Source organism: Mercurialis annua, linkage group LG8, assembly GCF_937616625.2.
Source record: "Mercurialis annua linkage group LG8, ddMerAnnu1.2, whole genome shotgun sequence".
Classification (NCBI taxonomy): domain Eukaryota; kingdom Viridiplantae; phylum Streptophyta; class Magnoliopsida; order Malpighiales; family Euphorbiaceae; genus Mercurialis; species Mercurialis annua.
The window spans coordinates 6515635-6527922 of NC_065577.1; the positions used below are offsets into that span (position 1 = coordinate 6515635).

A 12288-nucleotide genomic window follows, 5' to 3' on the forward strand; every position below is an offset into this window, starting at 1 on the left:
ATGATGCAAAAGGAGAAAAGAGGGAGAGAGTTGGCTTATAGAGAAATTATTTATTTCTCCAAAAGTGCAAAATCAGGGTAAAAGTTAGTAATGTATTGTACCTCATCTTTTGGGTACACAAAAGGTGATTTGTAGCTAAGAATCGCAGATATTGAAAGAATAGGTGACAAGCAACCAAATATTGCACCATACAGCATCATCTGCATTTAGAGCAAATTAGTTAAAGGATCTACTTAAAAAAAATGCAATGATGTTAATGAGTTTTTGATGCTATTAACTTAAAATTCTTCCTCAATCAAGCATGGGGTCTACAGCCACTTATTCAACATTTAAATGCTAGACTGAATAAGCTTAAAGAACAAATTGCTCGAATAACTTCATCCCAGTTCCATCAAGCATATAGACCGGGAAACAAGGGCAGCAGCAGGTAGAACCTGAAATTGAGATTCAGCTAGTTGATATTGCCATTCTTTTCAGATATTAACAAAAGCAATCAGATCCAGTTCAAGTTTTTCTAATAATACACACTTTGTGTATATTTATCTACCGGTTTAATTGCACGTCGCGTCCTCAGTTGTCCCGCTGTGTTCGTATGAAAATTATAAGAAGGAGGAGTACGTACACCCTCCTCCTCAATCAGAGGCAGATCAGGAGGAGCATGTATAGCCTCTTCCCTAATTGGAGGCAGACCAGGAGGAGCATGTACAGCCTCCGGAGCCAGACCAGGAGGAGCATCTACAGTCTCCGGAGCCAGACCAGCAGGAACATCTACAGCTTCCGGAGCCAGACCAGCAGGAACATCTACAGTCTCCGGAGCCAGACCAGAAGGAACATCTACAGCCTCCGGAGCCAGACCAGGAGGAACATCTACAGCCTCCAGAGCCAGACCAGGAGGAACATCTACAGCCTCCAGAGCCAGACCAGGACGAATATTTATCGTCTCCGGAGCCAGAGCAGGAGGAACATCTACAGCCTCCGTAGCCAGAGCAGGAGGAGCATGTACAACCTCAGGAATTGGAGCTGGCTGCTCATTGACACGTCTTTTTCTTCTCCGTGAATACACAATCGGATGCAGAGCAGATACATCCTCCGTAATCGAAGTTGGCCCGTCGGAACATCGCAACTCAGGTGACAGATTGGGATGACTTGAAGAAGCCCCGCTATGATGATGACTTGAAGAAGCCACTGATGTAAAGTCCAAGCCAGAACCTACAAGCAAGTAGCAATACCAATTTCAGAAACTTAAAAATGATATGTAACAAAAGAACCCAAGTTTCAGAGAACTCACCGGGGATGCTTAAATAGACACCATCCCTATCATTGTCATACATTTCTATAAAGTGATTGCTTGAGGTAGCATTCACTACAAGCAAACAACAATACCAATTTCAGAAAATTAAAAATGATAATACCAAAAGGTACTCAAGTGTTAGGAACTCACTTGGGCTGCTTGTCTGGACACCATCACTGCCATCAGCTTGAGTGGGAGCAGAAGTGGACACTGCCATAGCAGCACGCGGTGGTGTTGGTGGAAGTACAAATTCAGAACCTACGAGCAAGCAACACGACAATATCATAAACTGAAAAATGACAAGTAGAAAAGACCAAGTTTGGGTGAGAACTCACCCTTACTTTTATCACGCACACAGTATTGGTACCTAGACTCTCATGCCGGCGTATATTTTTTGTACTTTTTGCTCCAATCTTTTTCGTTGTTTCCAGTTTGTTGTTTTTCCTTCAACTTTAAGATTCGACTAATAGCACGACAATCCACTTTACCAATCTCTAATTGATCAGGGATGAGATCAGGCCGGTTATACGCAATATGATTGATGCAGAACACAATTGTTTGAGAAAAGAACATTCTTGAACGAACATTCCCCTATAGGCGTGCATATGGCCTCAATTTAATCTACAAAAATTAAAGGCATAACTAAATATCAAACGATATTAACAATTATTTTTACATAATACAACTTTAAAAAGTTAAATTTATACCTCTATATCAGAAGCAGCCAACATCGCACCAAAATCCGCATCCTTGTTACTTTTTTTGGATGGTAGTTTAAGTTTTTCTGACCACTCTATTGCAAGAGGGATTCTTCTAGGGAGATCTTCTAGGGATAATCTTGAATTGGATTTTCCCAAAGTCATAAATGCTCCAAATGAAGGAATGTGCTCTAAAATAAACATCTAGACCAACAAAGAAAAAAAGAAGACTGTTAAAGAATAATACTTTTTCTATGTTAGTTCAAAATCAGAAGTTATCTAAGAAGCAAGAAATAGCTGCACAATCTTCAGCAGAAGCTGAGTATGTGGCAGTTGCTTCTGCTACTAATCAGTCAATATGGCTTAGAAAGATTTTGAAAGATGTAAATTTTGATTAAGGAGGAGCTACTGTCATCATGTGTGATAGTAAATCTGCAATTGCAATGGCCAAAAATCCAATGCAACATGGAAGAACAAAGCACATTAATATAAAATATTATGCTGTCAGACAACCAGAGAAGAATGGCGACTCACCTAAACTAGCCACATTGCTCCATAACTAGATTTCTTATTTTTGTCTACGAAATCTCGGACTCCACTCTTGACCTATGCCAAAACCCCAGCTCCCCAAGCATACTCGTCGATTCGGTCAATATCTTTAAGAAACTCCAGATATACAAGTGATACGATATTAGACGATGCGGCAGGAAACAAGACGCTTCCTATGATGCAAAGCAAATAGGCCCTAACATAGAAGTCCAATTCTGGGCTATCGTCCGCAATATTCTCTGAAACAACCATAAAATCATTCTTTAGTTGAGCAAATGATATGGAGCCCGGCTTGTCGGGCGTCTCGGTATTGACTTGATTCCATCCCAAAAGCTTTTGGCAAACATCGCCATAATCGAGTGATTGCTTAGGCAACAACGGCTTTCCATCAACTGGAAGTCTTGTGAACATGTACACGTTCTTTATTGAAATCCCCAAAGTACGTTGTTCGTCAATTACAAAGATATCACGCTCTATGTCGTAGAGCTTGCAATTGACGAACAACGTACTTTGGGGATTTCATTAAAGGACGTGTACATGTTCATCAATTGCAAGCTCTACGACATAGAATTGGTATTGCACGTGTACATGTTCATCAATTGCAAGCTCTACGACATAGAATTGATATTGCTACTTGCTTGTAGGTTCATCAACGTACTTTGAGGAGCTTGCATTTAATGAAATCCCCAAAATACGTTGTTCGTCAATTGCAAGCTTTACGACATAGAGCGTGATATCTTTGTAATTGACGAACAACGTACATTGGGGATTTCAATAAAGGACGTGTACATGTTCACAAGACTTCCAGTTGATGGAAAGCCGTTGTTGCCTAAGCAATCACTCGATTATGGCGATGTTTGCCAAAAGCTTTTGGGATGGAATCAAGTCAATACCGAGACGCCCGACAAGCCGGGCTCCATATCATTTGCTCAGCTAAAGAATGATTTTATGGTTGTTTCAAAGAATATTGTGGACGATAGCCCAGAATTGGACTTCTATGTTAGGGCCTATTTGCTTTACATCATAGGAAGCGTCTTGTTTCCTGCCGCATCGTCTAATATCGTATCACTTGTATATCTGGAGTTTCTTAAAGATATTGACCGAATCGACGAGTATGCTTAGGGAGCTGGGGTTTTGGCACAGGTCAAGAGTGGAGTCCGAGATTTCGTACACAAAAATAAGAAGTCTAGTTATGGAGCAATGTGGCTAGTTCAGGTGAGTCGCCATTCTTCTCTGGTTGTCTGACAACATGATATTTTATATTAATGTGCTTTGTTCTTCCATGTTGCATTGGATTTTTGGCCATTGCAATTGCAGATTTACTATCACACATGATGACAGTAGCTCCTCCTTAATCAAAATTTACATCTTTCAAAATCTTTCTAAGCCATATTGACTGATTAGTAGCAGAAGCAACTGCCACATACTCAGCTTCTGCTGAAGATTGTGCAGCTATTTCTTGCTTCTTAGATAACTTCTGATTTTGAACTAACATAGGAAAAGTATTATTCTTTAACAGTCTTCTTTTTTTCTTTGTTGGTCTAGACGTTTATTTTAGAGCACATTCCTTCATTTGGAGCATTTATGACTTTGGGAAAATCCAATTCAAGATTATCCCTAGAAGATCTCCCTAGAAGAATCCCTCTTGCAATAGAGTGGTCAGAAAAACTTAAACTACCATCCAAAAAAAGTAACAAGGATGCGGATTTTGGTTCGATGTTGGCTGCTTCTGATATAGAGGTATAAATTTAACTTTTTAAAGTTGTATTATGTAAAAATAATTGTTAATATCGTTTGATATTTAGTTATGCCTTTAATTTTTGTAGATTAAATTGAGGCCATATGCACGCCTAGAGGGGAATGTTCGTTCAAAAATGTTCTTTTCTCAAACAATTGTGTTCTGCATCAATCATATTGCGTATAACCGGCCTGATCCCATCCCTGATCAATTAGGGATTGGTAAAGTGGATTGTCGTGCTATTAGTCGAATCTTAAAGTTGAAGGAAAAACAACGAACTGGAAACAACGAAAAAGATTGGAGCAAAAAGTACAAAAAATATACGCCGGCATGAGAGTCCAGGTACCAATACTGTGTGCGTGATAAAAGTAAGGGTGAGTTCTCACCCAAACTTGGTCTTTTCTACTTGTCATTTTTCAGTTTATGATATTGTCGTGTTGCTTGCTCGTAGGTTCTGAATTTGTACTTCCACCAACACCACTGCGTGCTGCTATGGCAGTGTCCACTTCTGCTCCCACTCCAGCTGATGGCAGTGATGGTGTCCAGACAAGCAGCCCAAGTGAGTTCCTAACACTTGAGTACCTTTTGGTATTATCATTTTTAATTTTCTGAAATTGGTATTGTTGTTTGCTTGTAGTGAATGCTACCTCAAGCAATCACTTTATAGAAATGTATGACAATGATAGGGATGGTGTCTATTTAAGCATCCCCGGTGAGTTCTCTGAAACTTGGGTTCTTTTGTTACATATCATTTTTAAGTTTCTGAAATTGGTATTGCTACTTGCTTGTAGGTTCTGGCTTGGACTTTACATCAGTGGCTTCTTCAAGTCATCATCATAGCGGGGCTTCTTCAAGTCATCCCAATCTGTCACCTGAGTTGCGATGTTCCGACGGGCCAGCTTCGATTACGGAGGATGTATCTGCTCTGCATCCGATTGTGTATTCACGGAGAAGAAAAAGACAACGTGTCAATGAGCAGCCAGCTCCAATTCCTGAGGTTGTACATGCTCCTCCTGCTCTGGCTACGGAGGCTGTAGATGTTCCTCCTGCTCTGGCTCCGGAGACGGTAAATATTCCTCCTGTTCTGGCTCCGGAGGCTGTAGATGTTCCTCCTGGTCTGGCTCCGGAGGCTGTAGATGTTCCTCCTGGTCTGGCTCCGGAGGCTGTAGATGTTCCTGCTGGTCTGGCTCCGGAGGCTGTAGATGTTCCTCCTGGTCTGACTCCGGAGGCTGTAGATGCTCCTCCTGATCTGGCTCCGGAGGCTATACATGCTCCTCCTTCTCTGCCTCCGATTGGGGAAGAGGCTGTACATACTCCTCCTGATCTGCCTCCGATTGAGGAGGAGGGTGTACGTACTCCTCCTCATAATTTTCATACGAACACAGCGGAACAACTGAGGACACGACATGCAATTAAACCGGTAGATAAATATACACAAAGTGTGTATTATTAGAAACACGTGAAAAACTTGAACTGGATCTGATTGCTTTAGTTAATATCTGAAAAGAATGGCAATATCAACTAGCTAAATCTCAATTTCAGGTTGAACCTGCTGCTGCCCTTGTTTCCCAGTCTACCTTAGGTTGAATGTCATGCCCAACATTTCTGTTAACCAATTGGATGTAATTTCATAGAAATCCCATTGAGTCACCAGCACCTGACATTGGCAATAATATAATATTTTATAAAAGTTCAGCAAAGCTTATGTATTTTTAGGAGTTATCAGTGCTTGACAATGGAAATAATAGAATATTTTATAAAAGTTCAGTTCAGAAAGCTTATGTATTTTTTCTCAGTTAAACTGTTATCCGAAATTAAACAGGCAATGAACTACTAAATAAAGATGAGGAAGCCAAGATCCCACCACATCATATAATATTGAAAAGATGGACTGGTGCTTAAGAATCCATTTAGACTCTAACCAAATACATAGATCAAATTCACACAAAGTTTAACTCCAAGAATTATCTTCCAGCCAAAAGTTCTAAAGCTTAACATAGACCCTCCCATGCCTAAAAAAAACTCACTCACCACCAAACTTTCCCTCCTAAAAACTGTGTCCTCGGTCAAAGACAAATTACAACCAGAAAATGTGACATATGCATTCTCACATAATTTATTATGCATTTTCATATCTATCTATCATGTATTCTATGATTACCTACTCAAATTGCAATAGAAAACATGAGTATGTATTTTTAAGGATTCAAAATTAGTTTGAATAACTCCAATCAGTTGCATCAATTATTGCATACCATATCTGTTTGCTTTGTTACAAGTGTATAACAATTAGCTGATATTTGTGATCTTATTTGATTTTGATACTTGGCACATCATGCATGTTGCCACTTGAGGGGAGCATTTGACCGTTTTGGTTCAAAATTAACAGAATCATACCAACATAACAAAACCGGTTTCTGGGTAAGTAAATAAAACAGAACCAAACTATCGAAATCGAATTCCAGAAAATCTAAATACTGAACCCACCAAATTAATCAGCTAATTTGCTTGGTTCGGTTAACTAACCAGAAGTGTTTAATTATTTTGAAAAAATTAATAATCTATTTGGTTCATTTGGTTAAACCATAATTTGTGATAAAAGAAGAAACAAATATGCAAACCGATAACATCGAAATTGTTTAAATAATCTAACCAAACTAATCTAATTTGCTTTGCTTAGTTTTTTGGTTGAACAAATTTTTTTTACCCTTAGTTGCCACCTCAAGCTTAATTGACTCCAGCTACTAGCTACGACTACAAGTATATAGCCCTAAGAACGTAGAATTCTCAATTTTTTCAATTTGATTGAGAACAAAACTCGAAGTAAAAAACTAAAGCCTAGGAGTTCATAATTTGCAAAACCAAAATGGAATTCAGGTCACTTCCTAGTTCTCAAATAAGATTGGTGTGTGACAGAATGAGTAAGATAAAGTAAAAGTATTTACAAGAAAACATCCAAGAGCTATTCAAGAGATTGATACCCATCTAAACTAGAAGGCGGCCGAAGGGAATTATTTGGATTAACAAGGCAAGCTCTCTTCTCCAGCTCATTTACATTTCTTGAAGTATGTCCTAACAATTTGACTATTATAAATAATATCTTAAACAACTTTATAATTCTAGGTAAGCATAAGCACAAAAAATAAGATGGCTTTCAAGTAGCCATCAATATAATATGTTAAAGTAATCAGACAAAATAACTTTTCTATACGAACCTTTCCGATCAATAAATCAACAGGAAGTTTTGCTAAATGATGTCCAAGAGGCGTCAACTCTTCATCCCCCTCCACAGCTCCAACCTAAAATCAGCCAACAACAGGGTATTAGTTTACTGTGCAAACTAGACGAAACATATAGGAGGTGCAAGGTATCAATGTTTAAGTAATAGTTTGTAGGACAAACAGCCCAATTGCATAATTATACATGCAACACAAGCCACAATATGTAAAAGAGAGCAGCATCGTAACAAACAACAACAATTTTGCATGCAGAAATGCTACCTCAAATAGCAACGAAATCGCAGAGGTCATGGCCTCATCCTTAGGAGGTTCCAAAGCCTGGAAATAAATGATAAAATAAACAGTTAAAACTCTTATGCATTAAACCGTTTTTAATCTAGAGGCTCAGAGCATTAGTTACCTTTGATAAAAATGGCTTTATATGACCAAGAGAAAGTATCTTAATTTGCAAACACAGTTCCACTAACGGCATACGAAGCATCTCAGGGACCTTAGCATTGTGAAAATCAGAGGTAGGATTGCGTCAAAAGTTAATGCAAAGAAATTAAGAAGACTGATTACATTTAAATGAAGAATGCATAGACAATCAACATTGGTAAGCAGATAAACTACCTGATATGGCCGCATGAGTTTCTCAAATCTGTGACGTGTGTACAAACAAAAACAAATTCCAGGTTTAACACGCCCAGCTCTTCCACGGCGTTGCCTAGCATTTGCTTGAGATATCCAATCTTCAACCATACTTGTTAATTTCTAAAGAGATGAATGAAACAGTTAAGAACCCACCAGCAAATGGTAAATAATGGTTTGGTATTTGGTTTCAAGACTTTGATGAATTGACAGCAGCGAAATTTAGCAAAGGGCCAGGTGGAAGCTAGAGAAATTAATGTCTGGACTACTTCATCTCCATTTGAGTAACTCATGTTGTAAAATATCCTGCTGAATGCAGCCATCCAAAAGCCATGATCGCATAACAAAATGCTACACTGCTTAGTAAGGTAAATGCAGAGGACCTAAGGATTTAAATCTCTACAGCATGATGGTTTCATTTTTCTTTTTTATATCTGACAATAGCAGAAACAAAATGACACTAGCAAGTCCTAAGCCACTAGATATATAACAACTCTTGTATTAGCCCTAGAAGCAACATAAACTAAAGGCTAATGGTGTCAAAAAGCCTAACTTTTTCAACTTTTTGGAAATATATCCATACATTTCAAAAGTTTTAAATCTATCCAAATTTGACAAATTCGTAGTAAATCTATCCAATTTTTCAAATTTGATTTAATTATGCCTACAATAGCAATTGAATGTGTGGGGTTTTTTGAAAACTGAAAAGAAAAAGAATTATCAATTGGAATACAACATAGTTCGAATGAATCAATTTTGAAAATCGATTTAGAAAACCTGGATAGGTTCCAACGAATTAGCCAAATTTGGATAGATTTACAACTTTTGAAAGGTTAGGATAGATTTCCAAAAAGTCAAAGGTTTGGCTTTTTAATACCATTGGGCTTAAAATAAATGCATGGCCACCAAAAGATCATGTTCTCAATATCAAGCTACGGGATAGAAAGTAATTTAGTGAAGCTAAGATGATAATGTTTTCACCCTAAAGTGCACCTTTACAGATCGATAGTAGATACATTTTAATCATCTTATTGTAACCTATAATAAATTGTACTAGATGTATAGAATCTCTCATAGTAGGCCTTAGTACAAATAATGTAAAATAAATGAACTGCCGTCATAAAATGACCATGTTCTCATTATTGTGAATGTAAAACGGGTATGCAAGCATAAACTATCATTTGATAGAAGCGAGAGAGAGAGTTGGAAATACCTTTTGAGGATTATACCGGTTCTCCTTATGCTTTCCACAATCAATCACATAAACTACATCATCAATTGTTATACTCGTCTCTGCAATGTTTGTTGCTATAATAACCTGCACCAAAAAGAATGAAAGTGAAAAACCAAAAAAGGGGCAATTAAAGAATCTTAGTGAAGTCTGTCAGAGCAAGAAGATAACAAAAAAAACTGTGGGCAGCTAAAAAGGACAAAATCAACTTAAGAAGGTTAGGGACATTTGGCTGATGGTTTGGAGCTTCTTAGTTTAAGAAAATATACTTTTAGTTATTTTTGCGTTTGTAAGTGCAGACACCCACGGAAGTCAATAAAATTAAACTCTACATGCACAATTAATTCAGTAAAGCTTTATAATGATATTAGGCATTTCTCATGACATTTGTTAGAGGATACCCAATAATCCAGAAGTTAACGCTGGAAAAATTTAAAATTCTTCATCTCCTAACAAGACAATTAATGAACCTTAAATATCGATTAATATTAAAGTCATAATTTAGAAGTACAATAGCATAACCACTTGGTTTTATTTTCATCCAACCCCCATAATTAATTATAGTACTCATTCCTATTTGGGAGGAACATGCTCGCAACAGACCAAGAAGCAGAGCAATTATGAAAAATCTTAAATTGTGACAAATGTATCATGGAAATTGATAATTGAAAGGCTAAATCTGTTATGCCCAAGTATCTTGTGATATACGCTTCTAATTTACCAACACAAGTACAAATCACTACAAGAAGTTTCTAGTATGCCTGGATGAAACAAGGAATAATTACATTTTAGATCTTAGCTATCCAGTAACTTTAATTAGCTCCAACAGAACAGATAAGCTGTAAGCACCAATAAAAGGCAGCCATTTGGCAGCAACATAAGAGCTAAGTGAGTCAAGAAAGGGACCCACATTTCAACAATAAAACTCTATGAATATTTAAAACCTGATTATAAAATCATAATTGGAGCCTCGCCAAACAGTTTACAGTTTTGGGTTGATTGTCTATATGACATAGTATCGGAGCCTCTATGACCAAAAGGTCAAAATTTGATTTCTTACCAGCCCCCATCTGGTTAATTAAATACTGAAGCACCAGTTGAGGTGGACTCTGTACTTGTTCACGCTTTAATTGCAATAGGCGTTCACATGCCGGAGTGTGTTAGAGATAATAAAACATAGTTGAAACTTGAAACATCACCTGACAGCCAGTTTAAAATTTTGGATCGTTTGCTAATTATACGAACCCAAATATGAGAACAAAATTCAAGATTGCACAATGAAATGCAGCACCATTCGCAGAAGGCATAGAGACTTGTTCCTTATTTTGTGCTCCAAAATTCCAACTAATGGTGTTATGGGAAGGTACAACCCATCCCCTCACTAGGGCTGGCAATTCGTATCACCATGTCATAAACATCTCGTGTATCCATTTAAATATAAGCAAATTTTCCCAATCCAAACACGCCCATTTAACTAATCGTGTCAAAATATCAAACCCAAACACAACACGTTTATTAAACGGGTTAACACATGTCGAACTGTCTAATCCGTTTACTAATAGGTCATAATAAATTGCATGTTTAATATGTTTAACACATTTTAGTAATAATTTGTTTAACCTAATTAACACATTTTTTAATTAAATGAGTATAGTCAAACAACAAACCTCCAAAACAACCATAAATCTCAATACAAAAAACAACAATCAACAAATTATATGCCTTATATGAATATATTTGGTCACATATAATAACTTAATTAATTAATACAATTAATAAATAGGTTTAAATATGTCTCAAATGGGTTAGGCTTGTTTACCCGGTATTTAACTATGTTAGAAACGGGTTGACTTGTTTATGATCCGAACTCGCATAAGGTCAATCCTAATTCAATTAACTTCATATCATATAGGGGTCGTGTTGGGAATTGGCAGCTCTACCCTTCAGCCCTCTTCCAAAGGTGCACATTTCTTTCATGGCTTTGCAAGGCAAGGATTCTCAGTCACTTGGTCAAACTTCCATGATAAATTTGTTTACTTGACCATTCCACATCAAGGAGCTAGTGCTAAAGACTCAGGTAACGCTCCCCCAGCCATAACAGATTGAAAGGGATTGGACCTGTCAAATAACTAATTCATCCAAAGGTTATTTATCATTTTCTAACATAGCCCCGCACGTAAATGGCCATCAGATTTGAAGCGTGAACAAGCCCGCCTTAGCTTGTGTTCAAATATCTAATTAATTAAATGAGGGTTGCCAAGAATCGAACTCTAGACTTTTAGCTGATAAAGACTCGGATACCATGTCAAATAATCAATCCATCCAACAATTCAAGCTATAAGGCGAGCCTCTAATAATAACTTTATCATCTCTAACAACCATCCACCATCCTTCTTTTGAGTTGTTCATTATTGATAGTATTCATGTCGTTTTTTCTTGACTGTCCTAAAGTTTGTCCAAATTCTGAGAGAAATCCAATTTTAATTATACTATTACTTAATATATTTTTAAAAAAACTCTTGTTAAAAACCAATCGCACAAATAAATTATAAAATTAAAATTAATGTCCATGATATCCAGAAACGTACGCAATGCACATGTCATAAATTTCAGGGAAGCAATTTTACAAAGGAAGACAACATTATAGAAAAAAAAAATAAGCGCATAAAGAAGAACCCCTCAAAATAGTCATTCTTCAAATAAAACTTCGAAGTGTTAAGAGGTTAATTTTATTTGATATGAAAAAGTTACCTTACGTATATTCCCAGGAGGACGTAAAAACGCCTTTTTCTGATCCGCTGAAGCTATAGACGAATGCAAAGGGAGAATCCAATCTGATGATGGTCCCCCAAATCGATAAGAAGCTACTAACCTGTCAAGCAGCATGTGAATTTCTGATACACCCTGTAATG

General features: G+C 37.2%; 3 protein-coding genes across 6 annotated transcripts in view; 1 reads left to right on the forward strand and 2 right to left on the reverse strand.

Annotated features, from left to right (window-relative positions):
* LOC126661330 (DExH-box ATP-dependent RNA helicase DExH7, chloroplastic) overlaps positions 1 to 12288 on the reverse strand; it is a 29357-nt gene that overhangs the window by 4581 nt on the left and 12488 nt on the right. For 2 of the 4 annotated variants that reach the window (XR_008789698.1, XM_050355153.2), the window contains exons 20-26: positions 12128 to 12280; positions 9359 to 9463; positions 8128 to 8268; positions 7916 to 8005; positions 7777 to 7833; positions 7492 to 7575; positions 102 to 200 (exon numbers count right to left, since the gene is read on the reverse strand). Coding sequence is in view for 3 of the 4 variants with exons in the window: in XM_050355153.2 (XP_050211110.1) it covers positions 102 to 200; positions 7492 to 7575; positions 7777 to 7833; positions 7916 to 8005; positions 8128 to 8268; positions 9359 to 9463; positions 12128 to 12280 (729 nt within the window). In the remaining variant the exon portion in view is untranslated. Of the gene's footprint in view, positions 1 to 101; positions 201 to 278; positions 435 to 5853; positions 5934 to 7491; positions 7576 to 7776; positions 7834 to 7915; positions 8006 to 8127; positions 8269 to 9358; positions 9464 to 12127; positions 12281 to 12288 lie in introns of those variants that run through there. The other 2 variants (XM_050355156.2, XM_050355154.2) reach the window with 2 other exon arrangements.
* On the reverse strand, positions 1116 to 1872 carry LOC126661332 (uncharacterized). Its single transcript, XM_050355158.2, has 2 exons — positions 1442 to 1872; positions 1116 to 1363 (listed from the first exon to the last, which is right to left on the reverse strand). Exons 1-2 carry the CDS (start codon positions 1575 to 1577, stop codon positions 1161 to 1163), a joined length of 339 nt encoding a protein of 112 aa, XP_050211115.1. The 5' UTR covers positions 1578 to 1872; the 3' UTR covers positions 1116 to 1160.
* Positions 4686 to 5161, forward strand: LOC126661333 (uncharacterized). Its single transcript, XM_050355159.2, has 2 exons — positions 4686 to 4835; positions 4914 to 5161. Exons 1-2 carry the CDS (start codon positions 4700 to 4702, stop codon positions 5114 to 5116), a joined length of 339 nt encoding a protein of 112 aa, XP_050211116.1. The 5' UTR covers positions 4686 to 4699; the 3' UTR covers positions 5117 to 5161.